This window comes from Balearica regulorum, chromosome 17, assembly GCF_011004875.1.
Source record: "Balearica regulorum gibbericeps isolate bBalReg1 chromosome 17, bBalReg1.pri, whole genome shotgun sequence".
NCBI lineage: Eukaryota > Metazoa > Chordata > Aves > Gruiformes > Gruidae > Balearica > Balearica regulorum.
Window position 1 is genome coordinate 16,489,666 of NC_046200.1, and position 16,268 is coordinate 16,505,933.

Consider the following 16,268-nt stretch of genomic DNA (forward strand, 5'->3'; position numbering starts at 1 on the left):
CACCCTTGATTTGCTGCCTTTAAATGGCAAGTTCCTTACACCAGGTTGTCTTTGAATCCTGCTATGCACTTGCCTCCAGTGCCATACCGTGGCAATAAATTTTATAAGATAACAGCAAAACAACACTTCCCCAAACTGGCGACCAGACACGATCTCCCTGTTTGGCTCCAAGATGTGCAGGAGAACTTTGACTGAGGACTTCTAATACTCCTTCTGTTCAACCTAATCTGTTTAGCCTCACCAGTTCCTGCCTTCCCATCTCTCAGGAGTTCACAGACCTCCAGTAAGGCTTCTCCTAGATGTTTCCCCTTCTCCATCTGGAAGAAGGAACAGGTCCTGCCATTACTGTCACATTATGGGATAGTTGTACTCAAACTTCACTGATTTCTCTGCAGCCTCCTAAATAGAAATGCGAGCTAGAGCACTAGCAACCACTAGCTGGAGGGGTGCCCACAGACCTGGGTCTGGCTCCAAGAAATGCTGTCGTTGCCCTCCAGCACCCTCTGTCCTGGCAGCGCTGTGCTGCTTCCTGCCCCGCTGGACGAGCTCCAGCATCCGCTGTCTCCTGCCAGTGCCTTTCTGCAGGCAGTGAGTCCCTGCCACAGGGGTCGAGGTGATGCCAAGCACTGAGCGAGCTCTGCTCATGGGACTCTTACCTCAGGGCTTCTTAGTTGCTTGTAGTTTGGGGATGTTAGCAAGTGCATTTATTTTGTGGTCACTCTCCAACCAGAACAGCCTGGAGGCAGCTGGCAGGCACCATGGTCAGTGGAGGAAGAGAAGGCTGTGTCCACAGGAACATGGTCAGGTGGGAGAAGGGCTGGCCAAGTGGTGTAGGTTTTGAGTCTGTCCTCTCTTCTCTTAGGTGATGTTCCCATAAGGTTTTTCTTGAGACATACAAATAATTGGCAGTGCTGTGAAATGCAAAAAAATGTAAGAGGAAAGGAGAGAGGGAGGAGTGTCCCTATAGTCATGTCGTGGCTGCATCCAGTTTCCTCTGCATCCCTTTGCCAGCATCTGAGCTGACAGTTTCCTCCTTCTCTCTAAACCTCTTCCTAACATCTTCCTCCGTTTCCCCGCCCGGACTCTCACCTTTACCTGTGTGCCATTAAGCTCTTTCTCCCAGTCGGTGCGGGTGAGCCGGGGCACGAGCTGACGTGCTTTTGCAGACCAAGCTGAAACGGTTGGCAGAGCAGCTGTAGATATTCCGAGATCATCCCAGTGCCGAGCACTGTGGCTCTGTTGGCTGTGCTGGATGGCGGTGTGGTGGCATGGAGACAACTGCCCTGGCCGGGAGTGACACCAGCGGGATCCTGGAGGACATGTCCCTTGGTGCAGGCCAGGCTTTGCCCATGTTGTCTCTCCTAGGTACGCGGTGTTCAACGAGGACGGGTCCCTGGCTGAGCTGAAGGGATTTGAGGTGAAGCGCCGGGGAGAGCTGCAGCTGGTGAAGATATTCCAGTCTTCAGTATTTGAAGCCTTTCTGAAAGGCAGCACTCTGGAGGAGGTCTACGCTTCTGTGGCCAAGGTGGCTGATTACTGGCTGGATGTGCTCTATAGCAAGGTAAGCGCAGCTCAGCACGTCTATGCTCCCAAGGTGGAGCTGGAGAAGAAGTGTCAGAGCTGGTCGGGCACTGTGGGGAGGGCGGACTTTGCTTGCACAGAGTAGAGGGTCTGCTGTGCCTCTGATGGTCACTTCCATCCTATTTCAGCTGCTTTGGTTCTCTAGGGCTGCTGTTTAGTGTCTTTTAGCACAAGGGCTCTTCGTTCAGCTGTAACTGTGGGTGAGTGGTCTTCTCCAGTCATTTCCTTCATGGATCCAGTCTGGTGGCCCTCATCCCCCAAGGACGTTGGTTAAGGGCATTCACTGAGGCAGAGAATGACAGAGCCACTTGCCTGTGGAGTGCTTTATGAGGAGCACAGAGACATCAGCTATACAGTAACTGGGGAGAGCAGAGAAAACGCAAGAAACTGGGAGATGAGAGGGACCCTTGGTCCTGGGTCCTTCCATTTTGCAATGACCTTGTACAACAAGTTCTTGGTGCACAACACAAAGCAGTGGTGCCACAGCCCAGCCACGGCATGAACCAATGCAAGCCTCGTACCCACGCTCTCCCTTTTCAATAGGTCACATTGGCAGCTGCAACAGGCAGCAATTCCCAGGCTCCGCTTAAAGACCCACACCTCCCCGTGTCTGACAGCAGCGAGGTTTGATCATTAGGTTCTTGCTAGCTTTGGGGTTTTTTTCCTCCCTTTCAGGCTGCCAACATGCCTGATTCAGAGCTGTTTGAGTTGATCTCGGAGAACCGGTCCATGTCGCGCAAGCTGGAGGACTATGGGGAGCAGAAGTCCACTTCCATCAGCACTGCCAAGCGCCTGGCAGAGTTTCTGGGGGACCAGATGGTGAAGGATGCAGGGCTGAGCTGCCGGTTCATCATTTCCAAGAAACCAGAAGGGTCTCCGGTCACTGAGAGGTAACCCCATCTTGAGGGGCCAGCACTCTTGACAGTGTGGGGGCAACCCGGAGGGGAAGGGCAGGGTAGCAGGAGCTGAGCGAGCTGGTGTGGTGTGGCCAAGTGGTCACCTCTCTGCTGCCTCAGACCATGAGCAAGACGAGCGATGGGTAACACTGTACAACCGCTGCACGGTGTCCTCGCAGGGTTGGGAGGAGAAGCCTGGAGGGTCTCTACAGGCTGGAGGATGGGATCGTGTGCCACCGGGACCTTGCTCCGGGTGGGTAGTAAGTGCTTCCCTGCCTCCCCCAGGGCCATCCCCCTCGCCATCTTCCAAGCCGAGCCCAGTGTGCGCAAACACTACCTCCGAAAATGGCTGAAGAGCCCCTCGCTGCAGGACTTCAACATCCGCGGGGTGAGTGGGCATCCCTGCAGATGGCCCTGGCACAAGGGCTCATCCCTCCGGATGTGCGACCTGGGCAGCGGCTACTTGTGCTCGCAAAGCGAGGTGCTGGGGGCGGGGGTCCTGGGGCGATGCTTGATGCTGTGTCTGGTGGCCTTCTGCTCAGCTTTCTTTGCTACCTGCTGCTCTGCCCTCCTCATAGATCCTGGACTGGGACTACTACATCGAGAGGCTGGGCAGCACCATCCAGAAAATCATCACCATTCCCGCAGCCCTGCAGCAGGTATGGGATGGGGGCGGGGGGGCAGGACGGGGGCTTTGATCGGGGAACTTGGTGTGATTTGGAGATGCTCTCCAGGTAAAGAACCCGGTGCCGCGGGTCCGGCACCCAGACTGGCTCCACAAGAAGCTCCTGGAGAAGAACGATGTTTACAAACAGAAAAAAATCAATGAGCTCTTCACTTCAGAAGGCAAGAGACAGGTAAAGAGGGTGAGGGAAAGGTACCGGCTGTGCTGTTGGGGCTCTTCTCCTGCAACCCACATCCTCCTGCTGTCCTTGCTCCCTTAGGTCCTCGCCAACCAGCCCTCAGAGGGGATGCCCAGCTCACAGATTGGTGACATAGAGGACTTTGGGGCTGCCAAGACCCTTCAGCCTCCGCTTCCCATCGCAAATAAGCGGAAGCGAGTCCCTGCAGCAGAGGAAAGCCAACAGCTGTCCCAGTACCTGGAGCTCTCCCAGTCCTGGCGAGAGATCCTGGGTCCACCTCCGCCCCTGGGCACCACCAAGGTAGGTGAAGCGGCCTGGACAGGACCTGCCCTGGGGCTGTGCTCCTTCACCCAAACAACTTGAGTGCTGGCAGGAGCGAGCTGTGGGTCTCCTGAAACCCTCTGCACGCCCATGGCCTGAGGAGAAATATAACCAGGAGATGGAGAAATATAACCACTGATGGAGAAAAGGGGGGGTGGCGGTGGCTTCACAGCTGGGGCAGGAACGTGACATGGGGCTGAGGGATGGAGGGCTCAACTGTATGGCATGGTGTTGGGGGGTGGGAAGCCCATGCTGGTTTCTGGCTTGACTCATGCATGCTGTCGCCCCACTCAGGAAGAGTGGCTGGTCTGGCTGCGCTACCACCAGAAGAAGTGGGAGCTGCAGGCTCGGCAGCGGCGGGAGCGGCAGAAGAGACGGCGTCTGGAGGACGGCGGGGTGACAGCAGGTGGAGGAGTGGTCCGTGACACCCTCTCCAAAGGGCTGAGCAGCTACCTGCGCAGGACAGCGCGCAGCATCCTGGACTTGCCCTGGCAGATCGTGCAGGTACCGGGGAGGGGACCTGCCGCAGAGGGCAGCCTGTGGCGTAAGCCTCGCATTTACACCCTCTGTGGTCAAATGGTGAAGTTCAGGGACCGCTGACCCCAGAACCACTCTGGTGTTATCCCTGGGCATACCAGGTGGGGCTGCAAAGCCTGGGGGTCACACACGTCTGTGTGGAAACAGGAGCCCACAGAGTGGTTTCTAGTGGTGAGTCTGGGACATGCGTGTAGGTCTGCCAGTGGGGCAGCTCCGGCTCAGCCCCTGCGCAGCACTGTGCGGTAGTCACAGAACCACAAAAACACTGGTTGAGGTTGGAGGCTGCTCTGGGGTCCATCTGGTCCTTCCCCCTGCTCAAGCAGGGCCACCCAGAGCCAGTTGCCCAGGACAGTGTCCAGACAGCTTTTGAGTATGTCCAAGGTGGGAGACTCCACAGCTTCCTTAGGAAACCTGTGCCAGGGCTCACAGTGAGAAAGTGTTTCCCGATGTGCAGAGGGAACTGCCTGTGTTCCAGTTTGTGCCCATGGCCTCTGGTCCCGGCACTGGGCACCACTGGGAAGAGCCTGGCTCTGTCCTCTCTGCACTTCCCTTCAAGAGCTTCCTCTGCTCCAGGCTGGACGGTCCCAGCTCTCCGAGCCTTTCCTCATAGGAAAAATGCTCCAGTCCCTTCTTCATCCTTGTGGCCCTTCATTGAACTCTCTCCAGTATGTCCATGCCTCTTCTGTACTGGGAAGCCCAGCACTGGGCCAAGTGTGCCTGTGATGGACACAGGATTCCAGTGATGCCTGGAAGCAGCCAACGTACACATGCAGAGGTGGGCTGGTGCCATCCAGGTGTTTTCACAAATCCTCATTACATGTGGCCATCTGCGCCCAGCCCTTGTCACCCCCTTCGTCTTCCAGAAAGGCCTTCAGAGCCGCAGGCAGCGCTTGTGCAAGCACAAGCTTGAGATGGTTCAGGACGTCAGAGTGACTTGGCTGGCATCAAGGGTCAGCTGGAGTGGGTCGGCCAGCCTTAGCCAGAGAGTTTTCTCCATGGTGCCCTGGGACAGTAGCAGGACACGGGGACTCCAGTGCTGAGAGCGATGACTCTTTAAGCCCCCTGCTCTCTTTGCAGCCACTAACTGGCCAAATAGATCCACGAAGTGCTCCGCAGCTTAGACGTAAGCACTGATGTCATGTTGGATCTGCCTGCTAACACTAACTTTGTACCCCTGTGTCCTGCAGATCGCTGAGACCAGCCAGCCTGGGCTGTTCAGGCTGTGGGCAGTGATCGGGAGCGACCTGCACTGTATCAGGCTGAGCGTCCCCAGGGTCTTCTATGTCAACCAGCATGTCCCGAAGCCGGAGGAGGGAGCAGCCTACAGGAGGGTGAGGACCTGCCCCTCCTGGAAGGGGAAACAGCAGCTTGCATTGAGATAAGGCACTTCACCTCTGCTGCAAGCAGATATTACGAGCATTTGCCTTGCAGGGCCTCGCTCTCCCACTCCGTGAATATACCTCATCCAGTCCCTGGTCCCTCCGCTAATCCCAGCCTGCCCAGAAAGCAGGTTCTCTGTTATGGGAATTTGTAACGTGCATGAGCATAAACCACTGGTTTCCTTAGGAGAGGGGAGCGCCGGGAGCTGGGCTGGCTCAGACCCCAGCTCCTTGCAGCCCTTAGAAGTGCCCCAGCTCCTGGCAGTGTGGTGTGACATGCCCCTTGCCTCGGCAGGTGAACAGGATCCTGCCCCGCTCAAACCTAGTTTACAACCTGTATGAATACTCCGTCCCTGAAGACATGTACCAAGAGCACATCAATGAAATCAATGCAGACCTCTCTGCTCCGGACATCGAGGGAGTGTATGAGACACAGGTAACTCCTCCAGGTGCTCATTTTGAAGGATTGCTGAGTGGTACCTTGTTAGTCTGAGTGCTGGTGGCACAGGAGGACACCTGGCACTTAAAAACTCGACAACTTGATGAGACACCCAAAATCGAAGACCCAGCAGAGCAGAGTACGTTCGTATGGGCAGAGATACTGAGTGTCAGCACGTGGTTTAAGGCAGGGAAAGGGAGGTCAGTCCGTTGGGAGTTAGGAAACTTTGGGGAAAGAAGGTACTTAAGCACAAAGGCTGATCTTCCTCTAAACCAAACCAGAACCAGCATGCTGGTGTCTGAACCGGAAAAGATAAAGTGTATTTAAAGATGGGAGAAATCCAACATGTGTGGAGTCATACATAGGTCTGGGTGCCCCGTCCTCTAAAATGAGGTTATAAAAGCTTTAGAAAGAAGAATAGGATACAACTTGAAGGTTTGAGAAGAACAACCTAAATGAAGTTTGGTACGAAGCAATCAAGCCAAAATTAAATTTACCAGTGCTATTAGTGCTGAAAGCCTGAAAATGGAGAGAGGAAACCGCAATGCCTGCTCCTAATGAGGACACTGGTTTGGTCAGCAGCTCAAAACCTGGTGACAGGAATTAAATCAACACATTGTAGTGTCGGGACCTGACCTATATGGAAGTGGCAGAGTAGGCTGCACCATTGTAAGAGTGGAGCTATGTGTTGAAGAAAGCATAAGGCAAGTGAATTTGCTGCTAAAATGCACCGTAGAATTATTATGGATCAAAAGTCTTTGCATAAGTAAGACAAGCTCGGTGTGAGCAGTGGTGCCGTTAGCTACAAAATGCTTTGTGAGATGCAAGAGGCTGCAAGGGCAAAAAGAGCACCATAAAGTTGGGAGACTTCAGCTACCGACGTTATTGGTATAGCCTGGAAAGTGATACAGTGGAGCGTGATGACAGAAACCACTTTCAGTCACCGTAAATTTCTGCTTTTAGAAAATTTGGATAAAAGTCCCACAAGGCAAGGCACAACTCTTAGTTTAGTAAGCAGCGCCCAAAACGTATTTCAGAGTATTCTGCCAAAGTGACTAGCATGTACACAAATTCATCGTAACTGTAGGGAATCTTCTGGTAGCAAACCTGAGACCTCTCTATTACCATAGCATTTAATAAGTGGGACTACGTAAAATCAGGAAGCAGCTAGCTAAGAGGAAATTAAAATTAGCAACTGAAATAAGACAAGGGGCAAGGAGATGTTTTAAAGACATAAAAGGAATGATCATCTTGAGATGGTCAAGGGGTTGCATCAGCTGTTGTGCAAGGGGAGGCTGAGCGAGCTGGGACGGTTCAGCCTGGAGAAGAGGCTCAGGGGACCTCGATGGGAAGAGTAAAGGAGAGGAGCCAGGCTTTTCTCAGTGGCACCTGGGGAGAGGACGTGCACAAACTGAAACACGGGAAATTCCCCGTAAATATCAGAAAAAACTTCAGCAAGGGTGGTCGAGCGGTTGCCCAGAGGGTTGTGGGGTTTATGTTTCGGAGATACAGAGAACCCAGCTGGACACAGTCCTGGGCAAGGAAAGGTCTGTCTTGATCTTTAAACATCTGCAGTGCAATTCTGAGCGCAGTCTCCAAAAAATGTGGTAGGACTAACACAAGAGAATGACAAGGAAGATGCGAGGGAGGGAACAGCTTCCTTGCAGGGATGGGACTTAGGGACACAGGAATGCCTCAGCTTGCTAAAGATATCTGAAAATGGGATGTACTAGGGGTCTATAAAATCACAACTGGCATGAGGGAAGCATGATTAGGCAAGGAACGTTTATCACTTCTCATGGTTTTGGAACTAAGTCCCACAGCAAGTTATTCAGGAGGAGTCTTCTGCAGCAGTGGAGTTCACAGCTGTAGAGTTAATAAAATGGGGCAAATCAGCAGCAGATCCCACACTGTGCCAATTATCTGGTGGTCCAGAGGAAGCCTTTGTCTCGAGGGAGTGCCAAACCACAAGTTGCAGAGCTGCAAGATTGCCCAGATATTGCTCCATACATGCTCCAAAGTACCTGCTGCTGCCCTGGATGGTGGTATCTGGGGCTAGAATACATGTGAATTAAGAATTAAGATACCTGTTCCATATCTCCAGCAAGGGTGATAATACCAAACTCATGCCGGAGGCACCTCAGGTATGTCCTACCTGTGGTTTTTAAACTGGGTTGTTCTGGGTCCGAAAGCCCCAAGAGGAGCTTCGTAGCGGAAGGTTGTTCCACCACATCTCTCCCCATCGTTACAGGTGCCGCTGCTCTTCCGTGCCCTGATCCACCTGGGCTGCGTGTGCATGGTCAGCAGGCAGCTCGTCAGGCACCTGGCAGGGCGAGAGGCCGAAACATTCGACATCGAGCACCTGGAGATGCGCTCGCTGGCCCAGTTCACTTACCTGGAGCCAGGTGAGGCACCTTGGGAGAGGGGCTCATGGGGTACCCAGGACCTGGCGCCCGCAGGGACCACTGATGCTCTGTGCTCTGTGTCCCTAGGAAGTATCCGCCACATCTACCTCTACCACAGCTCCCAGGGCAGCAAGGCGCTCTTGGGCCTCTTCATCCCCTCACAGCGCAAAGCTGCCGTCTTTGTGCTGGACAAGGTAGGGTGAGACTTTGGAGGACTGGGGGTACTGGTGGGTGAAAAATTGGAAATGAGCCGGCAATGTGGGCTGGCAGCCCAGAAAGCCAACCGTGTCCTGGGCTGCGTCCCCAGCAGCGTGAGCAGCAGGTCGAGGGAGGGGATTCTGCCCCTCTGCTCCACTCTGGTGAGACCCCCCTGCAGTGCTGCGTCCAGCTCGGGGGTCCCCAGCACAAGAAGGACATGGAGCTGTTGGAGCGAGTCCAGAGGAGGCCACGGAGATGATGTGAGGGCTGGAGCACCTCTGCTCTGGAGACAGGCTGAGAGAGTTGGGCTTGTTCAGCCTGGAGAAGAGAAGGCTCCGGGGACACATTATGGTGGCCTTTTAATACTTAAAGGGGATTATAAGAAAGATGGGGACATTTTAGTAGGGCCTGTGGTGATAGGACAGGGGGTAATAGTTTTAAACTAAAAGAGGACAGATTCAGACTAGATACAAGGAAGAAATTTTTTACACTGAGAATAGTGAGACACTGGCATAGGCTGCCCAGAGAGGTGGTGGATGCCCCATCCTTGGAAGCGCTCAGGGTCAGGCTGGACAGGGCTCTGAGCAACGTGGTCTGGTTGAAGACGTCCCAGCTCATGGCAGGGGGTTGGACTAGATGGGCTTTAAAGGTCCCTTCCAACCGAAACCATCCTGTGATTCTATGGTGGAGGGCAGGCAGCAGGAAGTTTCTCCATGCATCGCTGCCACGTTTCAGCAGGGCTTGGTGGAAGGCACCTCATGATGTGCGGAGAGGAGAACCCCCCCGGGACCGCACACCTCGGGGTCCCTCTCCCCCTGGCTCAGTCCCATTTTCACTTGGGCACAGGTACGCAGCAACCAGATGCCGAATCTCACCACCCTCTTCTCGGCAGAGCGCAGTGCACTGCTGGAAAAGGTGGGTGAAGAGCTGCTGCCCCCTGACAAGCACACCTTCGAAGTGCGCGCCGAGACTGACCCCAAGGCCATCTACAGAGCCATCCAGCGGCTGCTGCTGGGCTACAAGGTGAGATGAAGGCGCAAGGAAGGTCCTGCGGGACCTTGTCTGTGCAGGCACCTGGGAAGGGGAGGATGCTGTGCCACGCACTGGTGCACCACTTTCAGCAGCGCCTGCGTGTAGCTGCTGGCCCAAAGGTCAGGGGTAGAAGAGGGTGTTGCTCGAGGGCTTTGTCTTGCTTGGGGTGGCTTGCCTAGGGCAGCGCCAGCAGCGGGGCCACCCCAGTGTCTGCCTCCATCCCTGCGCTCAGCTGGAGAGCTGGGTGCATGGAGGTGGGTGCTTCAGGAGTGCTGGGGTGTGCTGTCCCCACCATAGGGACCTGCTGCGGGGATGGGGCATCCAGCACTGCCAGTTTCCTGCTGAGCAAAGGCGCTCGCTGGAGGGGTGGACCAGGACATGTCCTCTTCTTCACGCAGGACGAGCGCCGGGGCCCTACACTGGTCGCTGTGCAGTCTAACTGGGACCTGAAACGGCTGGCGAGTGCGATCTCTATCATCGAGGAGTTCCCCTTGGTCCCCATCCGGCTGGTAGATGACATCAGCTACTCGGTCCTGGACTGGCAGCGCCATGCTGCGCGCCGCATGATCCGACACTACCTCAACCTGGACACCTGCCTCTCCCAGGCTTTCGAGATGAGCAGGTGCCCAGGGCGGCCACGTTCCCCTGGGGCTGCCGTGCCTTTGATGGCACCACAGGAGGCTTCCTCGTCCCTTGAGGGTGGGGGTCCCTGTCTTCTCTGCAGCTGTGCTAGCCCCAATGAATGTTCACCTCTCTGTGCCCAGGTACTACCACATCCCCATTGGGAATCTCCCTGATGACATCTCCACCTTCGGCTCTGACCTGTTCTTTTCACGCCACCTCCGTCGCCACAACCACTTGCTGTGGCTCTCGCCCACGGCCCGCCCAGACCTGGGCGGTAAGGAGGCTGATGACAACCGCCTAGTCATGGAGTTTGATGAGAGAGCTTCCGTGGAGATAAACAACCCTGGCTGCTACTCCACAGGTGAGGAGGGAATAGGGTGGTAGCGTTGAGCAGATCCTGCTCTGCACGCCCTATAGAGAGATGGATGCAGTCTCCAAAGAGTCTCTGTTTTGACAGTAGTCACCAGCAGCTTTGGCACGTCAGCAGCGATGTGGGCAAGGGGCACGTCCTGGGGCAGGGAGGTCTTACCTGCAATCTGTGCAGGCATCCGAATGCAGATTCTTTCCCAATTCATGGCCACCAAAAGCAGCACTCAGAAGACCACCTGCAGTGTGTCAGCCCAAGGATAGACTAGCTCAACTGGTCGTCCCCGGTGACTCTAGGACAGGTCTCTATGAGGCAGAAGCAGCTTGAGTGGTAGTCAGTTCTTCTGAGCTCCTCTGCTGCAGCTGCCAGAAAACAATGGTGGTCTCCAGAGGGTTAGTAGGTCCAAGTCTTGTTGGAAGACAAGTGCTGGTCAAGACAGTCACGGCTGTGAAAGCATCTCCCCACTTGGTGCTGCAACACCTATAGATCACCCTTTGTAACTGTGAAAATCACTTCTGGCAGAGGGGCAGGGAGGGTGTGCTTGTCGGTCCTTTGCCCTGCCTGCCTGTTGAGACGTTATGTTTGCTGTTAGTGTGCCTGGAGCTGGACATCCAGAGCCTGGCTGTAAACACGGTGTTGCAGTCCCACCATATAAATGACATGGAAGGAGGCTCCAGCATGAGCATCAGCTTCGACGTGATTCAGCAGGCATCCCTAGAAGACATGGTGACAGGGAACCAAGCTGCCATCATCCCGGCCAGCTATGACGAAACTGCCCTCTGCTCCAACACTTTCAGGTATGGCTGTGGGAGCCAGCAGGAGGTGGAACATCTGGTCTCCATCCTGGCAGGTCCCCTCAGGGCTCCTGCTGCTCATTCCCTCCTGGCTTTAGCCTTTCCCAGACTTGTGCCAGCAATGGGGTTTGTGGGGTGCTGTAAATACAAATTCAGGTCTTGAGGGCAGAGCAGACATCTTCTCCAACAGACTTTTGAAGATCCTGGGCTCAGAACTGTCTGGTGGCTCAGCGAGCAGATGTATGGGGATGTTGGTGAAGACTTTGCCCTTTCTGTTTCTCCTTTCTTCATGCTCCACCAAGTTACAGAGGCACATATTTACCCTGTGGCTCATGTGTGAGGGCTCACACGTCTCTGCTCTGGCAGAGTTCCCACTCTGAATCCTCCAGCATATCTGAAAAATGTGTCCCTGTCTGGAATGGGGAAGGGGTTGCTCATGGCTGGTGGGGTGATGCTGGTCTCTGCTCCCTGGCAGGATCCTGAAGAGCATGGTGGTGAGCTGGGTGAAGGAGATCACGCAGTATCACAATGTCTATGCAGACAACCAGGTCATTCACTTTTACCGCTGGCTCCGCTCTCCTTCCTCCCTCCTCTATGACCCGGCACTGCACCGCACGCTCCACAACATGATGAAGAAGCTTTTTCTGCAGTAAGTGAGACCCGGAGCGTTCCAGGGTGTGAACGGGGAAGGGACAGGCATGGCGTTAGTGACCAGGATCCTGTTGGCACCCAGTCACTCCTCTCTGCCGCAGCCTCCAGAGAGGTGGGCAGTAGGTTGGACCTCCCGTACTGTTTGGGTGAGCTCCCTTGCGTGGCATCGCCACCACGCTTGACTCTTGACTGTGCTGGATCAGCTTGTTCTCCATAGGTTGCGTCTGCTTCTTGGCTTTGCCTTTCTGCCCACTGACCCCCGCTGCTGTGCCCTGCCTGCAGGCTGGTGGCTGAGTTCAAGCGTCTGGGCTCCTCGGTGGTTTACGCCAACTTCAACCGGATCATTCTGTGCACCAAGAAGCGGCGCATTGAGGATGCCATCAGCTACATGGAGTACATCATTAACAGGTGGGGTACGCTTGCCAAGCCGGACCTGGAGATGAGGCTCCCGGGTGAGGGACCCAGGAAAGCAGATGCTGATTTTTTGCCTTCACAGGCCTCAGCATGGAAATTTTTTTTTTTTTTTTTTTTTTTTTTTTGCAAAGCTACTGAAGGTACAGGGCTGCCCAGTTCTCTTGCTGTCATGCCTGGAGTAGGGCTCAGTCCCTTAGCTGTCCTCTATAGGTAATGTTCCAGGAATACTCATAGGATTCAATCCAGAAGAGACCTTCAGAACTTGGGGTGCCCAGCACCTCATCCCTGGCTGGCTCTCACATCCCAGCCATTGCACAGGCACCTCAACACAGGCATAGGGAGCCAAGACTCCTCAGGCACAGCTTCACCTGGGGTCCCCGCCAGTAGTTAGATGGGAGATGGAAACCCCTCTCTCCTTGCCAGCACCACCTCATCCCCACAGTGTCCCACAGAGAAGGCTCTGAACTAGGGACAATGCCGACGCTGTGGGTGACTGCAGTCTCTTCCCTCCAGCATTCACTCCAAGGAGATCTTCCACTCTCTGACCATCTCCTTCTCCCGCTGCTGGGAATTCCTGCTCTGGATGGATCCAGCAAATTATGGAGGTATCAAGGGAAAAGTGGATTCTCGCATCCACTACGAGGAGGTAAGAGACTAGAAGCGCTCGGTTCCCCAGGAGCAGGGTGCTGGGGTTGAGTTGAGCAGGGAGGTGTTGGCTGGGCACAAGGAACCGCGGCGGTATCGCTGGCTCCTCCAGAAGGACACCAGCAAGAGGCAAGTGTTGGAGGAGGAGGACAGCGAGGAAGAGGAAGAGGAGGAGGCGGCAGCAGGGGAAGAAGAGGAGGAGGAAGGGGAGCCGAACGTGGAGGAGCTGCTGGAGAACAGCTGGAACATCGCGCAGTTCCTGCCCCAGGCCGCCTCCTGCCAGAGCTACTTCCTGATGATAGTGTCGGGTGAGCTGTCCCAGGGAGGGGACAAAGTTGGCTGTGCCTCCCCAGTGCCAGGGAGAGGCTGCAGTGGGGCAGCTGCTGGCACAGGCTGGAGCTGGAGCCTTGCCTGTGTCTCCCCAGCCTACATTGTGGCCGTGTACCACAGCATGAAGGAGGAGCTGCGGCGCAACGGCCCCGGGAGCACCCCTGTCAAGAGGAGGAGCACCAGCCAGGTGTCCCAGGAGGCACTGGGGGAGATGGGGGCCCTTCCTGGTGAGTACTGAGCCACAGGACAGCCCTGGTGCAGGGGGAGAGCCACCCACCTTGCTATCCCCATATGCCACCACATGGCTCACGTGCTCTCTGCTCCGTCTCTTTAGGCATGATCACCTTCTCACAGGATTACGTGGCCAATGAGCTCACCCAGAGCTTCTTCACCATCACCCAAAAGATCCAGAAGAAGATGGCTGGTTCTCGTAACACCACTGAGCCTTCAGACATGTTCCCGGTGCTCCCTGGCTCCTACTTGCCACTCAACAACCCAGCTCTGGAGTTCATCAAATACGTTTGCAAGGTCAGTGGGGTGGGCCAGGCCCCTTTTCTGAAGGTTTGTGGTCAGGGCTTAAATTCTGGTTCTTGTCCATGGCTCGGATTTGCCACAGCTTTCCTCCAGGAGTGATCTATGTCCAGTTTGTCTTGCCCTGCATCCATATGAGGCCACAAGGATATGAGCTGTCCCAGTGAGGACGCTCTTTTTCTCTGCTGGTAGGCTCACCTGGCTCTTATTCTTGTAGGTCCTCTCCCTGGATCCCAACATAACCAACCAGGTGAACAAACTGCGCCGGGACCTGCTCCGCCTTATCGAGGTGGGCGAGTTCTCAGAAGCAGCCCAGTTTCGGGACCCTTGCCGCTCCTATGTGCTCCCTGAAGTCATCTGCAGGAACTGCAACTTCTGCAGGGACCTGGACCTGTGCAAGGACCCTGCCCTCTCCCAGGTGCAGCCTCATTCCCAGGGACCCCAGAGGCCCCAGCATTGCCATGGTCAATCACATGGCCCATCTTCTCTCTCAACCCCTTTGCTCTGCAGCTCTGCTTGCTGCCAGTGATCAACCTCACCTAAAGGCCATTTTCTGTTCACCTCCTTTTCTAGCTGCTCATGACAGGTCTGAGCATCCCTTGGCTTTGGCTGATGCTCTTCTCTCCAGAAACCAGTTACACCATCCCAGTGCTTGGGACTCTTGGTGCTCACCTCCCTCCTCTTTCCCCGTAGGACGGGTCAGTGCTGCCCAGCTGGGTCTGCTCCAACTGCCAGGCACGGTACGACTCCGATGCCATTGAAACAGCACTGGTGGAAGCCCTGCAGAAGAAGCTGATGGCCTTCGTGCTGCAGGACCTGGTGAGTGTGGGGGTCCCCTCTCTGCCCGCCCCCCTGGCTGGCTGATGCCGGGCACATTCACTCTGCCCGTGGCAGAGGGGCTTGGCTGCATCCCCTGGCCTACCTAAAATTCCTTTGCCTCCAGGTGTGCAAGAAGTGTCATGGCGTGAAGGACACGCACATGCCTGTGTACTGCAGCTGTGCTGGAGACTTCACCCTCACCATCTCCTCCCAGGTACGCCTGCACCCTCCTGCCTCTTCTCTTACTGCTTGTCCCCTGGGACCTGCTCTGCTGTCCTCTGCCCCACCAGCCCTGCCTGGCCATCCCCCTGGAGCTCCCTGCCGCCCAGGGGTGCTGGGCAGCCTCCTTCCCTCCCTGCTCCCTTCTCCCCAGACCTTCATGGAGCACATCAACGTCTTCCAGAACATTGCCTGGCACTACGGCATGGCCTACCTGCTGGAAACCATTGAGTGGCTGCTGCGCACCAACCCCCAGCTCCGGCAGTGATGTGGTGGGCTGCTCCTGCCTGCACTGTGTCGGCTGGGGTGCCAGGGCCGTGCTCTCACATCCACGGCAGAGTGGTCGTGGACCCCCTTGGCCATGTGCCGGACCCCAGAGAAGCTGCACACCTCTCCTGCAGCAAGGGAGGGAGGGCAGGAGACGTGCCAGGGTCTGGACTGGTGGGAGGGGGGGGCTCTGGGGACACCAGGGGCTGGAGCCGTGCTCCACAAGTCTGTGCTGGCCCCTAGCTGTGGTTTTAATATTGAATTTCTATAAATAAATGGATTGTTGTACTGGGTCTGGCTGCGATGGAGTTAATTTTCTTCATAGCAGCCCCCATGGTGCTGTGCTGTATATCGGTAGCAGCAAGGTGTTGGTAACACACCGGTGTTGGGCTACTGCTGAGCAGCGCCGGCACACATCCAGGCTGTCTCTCCAACATCCCCCTCACCAGCAGCCTGGGGGTGGGCAAGATCTTGGGAGGGGACACAGCCAGGAGAGCTGGTCCACACTGGCCAAAGGGATATTCCATACCGCATGGCGGCTGCTCAGCAATAAGAAGCTGAGAGATAGGGGGAAGAAGTGAGGGCATTTGTTTTTACAATGACTGTCTTCTGGAGCAACGACTACATGTACTGAAGCCCTGCTTCCCGGGAAGTGGCTGGACATCCCCTGCTCATGGGAAGTAGAGAATAATCTTTTGCTTTTTGCTTTGCTTCTGTGTGCAGCCTTTTGCTTTTGCTGTATTAAACTGCCTTTATCTCGAGCCACGAGTTTGGGGTTGTTTTTTTCCATCTTATTTTTCTCCACTCCCTGTTCTGCTGAGGAGAGGAGTGATAGAGCCAAGGTTAAACCACCACGATTGTAGAGGCAGGTGTAGTTTTTGGGGAGGAGAGAAGCAGGGGCTGTTCCCCACAGCTCCCACCGATGGGGGATGCCTGCAGTTGCAGGGGGTGTAGAG

At 55.5% G+C, this 16,268-nt stretch overlaps 1 protein-coding gene across 3 annotated transcripts in view; it reads left to right on the top strand.

The window, feature by feature from the left end:
* POLE (DNA polymerase epsilon, catalytic subunit) overlaps window positions 1-15,606 on the top strand; it is a 29,391-nt gene extending 13,785 nt beyond the window's left edge. Inside the window, exons 24-48 of one of the 3 annotated variants that reach the window (XM_075769377.1) lie at window positions 1,366-1,561; window positions 2,257-2,471; window positions 2,763-2,865; window positions 3,056-3,136; window positions 3,212-3,334; window positions 3,422-3,640; window positions 3,956-4,165; window positions 5,386-5,529; window positions 5,873-6,013; window positions 8,268-8,421; window positions 8,509-8,615; window positions 9,466-9,642; window positions 10,050-10,273; window positions 10,416-10,636; window positions 11,235-11,439; window positions 11,912-12,085; window positions 12,370-12,495; window positions 13,015-13,147; window positions 13,259-13,454; window positions 13,572-13,703; window positions 13,811-14,004; window positions 14,225-14,425; window positions 14,701-14,826; window positions 14,951-15,040; window positions 15,230-15,606. In XM_075769377.1, coding sequence (XP_075625492.1) covers window positions 1,366-1,561; window positions 2,257-2,471; window positions 2,763-2,865; window positions 3,056-3,136; window positions 3,212-3,334; window positions 3,422-3,640; window positions 3,956-4,165; window positions 5,386-5,529; window positions 5,873-6,013; window positions 8,268-8,421; window positions 8,509-8,615; window positions 9,466-9,642; window positions 10,050-10,273; window positions 10,416-10,636; window positions 11,235-11,439; window positions 11,912-12,085; window positions 12,370-12,495; window positions 13,015-13,147; window positions 13,259-13,454; window positions 13,572-13,703; window positions 13,811-14,004; window positions 14,225-14,425; window positions 14,701-14,826; window positions 14,951-15,040; window positions 15,230-15,313 — 3,976 coding nt within the window. In that variant the 3' untranslated portion in view covers window positions 15,314-15,606. Of the gene's footprint in view, window positions 1-1,365; window positions 1,562-2,256; window positions 2,472-2,762; window positions 2,866-3,055; window positions 3,137-3,211; window positions 3,335-3,421; window positions 3,641-3,955; window positions 4,166-5,385; window positions 5,530-5,872; window positions 6,014-8,267; window positions 8,422-8,508; window positions 8,616-9,465; window positions 9,643-10,049; window positions 10,274-10,415; window positions 10,637-11,234; window positions 11,440-11,911; window positions 12,086-12,369; window positions 12,496-13,014; window positions 13,148-13,258; window positions 13,455-13,571; window positions 13,704-13,810; window positions 14,005-14,224; window positions 14,426-14,700; window positions 14,827-14,950; window positions 15,041-15,199 lie in introns of all 3 variants that reach the window. The other 2 variants (XM_075769376.1, XM_075769375.1) reach the window with 2 other exon arrangements.
* Window positions 15,607-16,268: the final 662 nt, after the last annotated feature.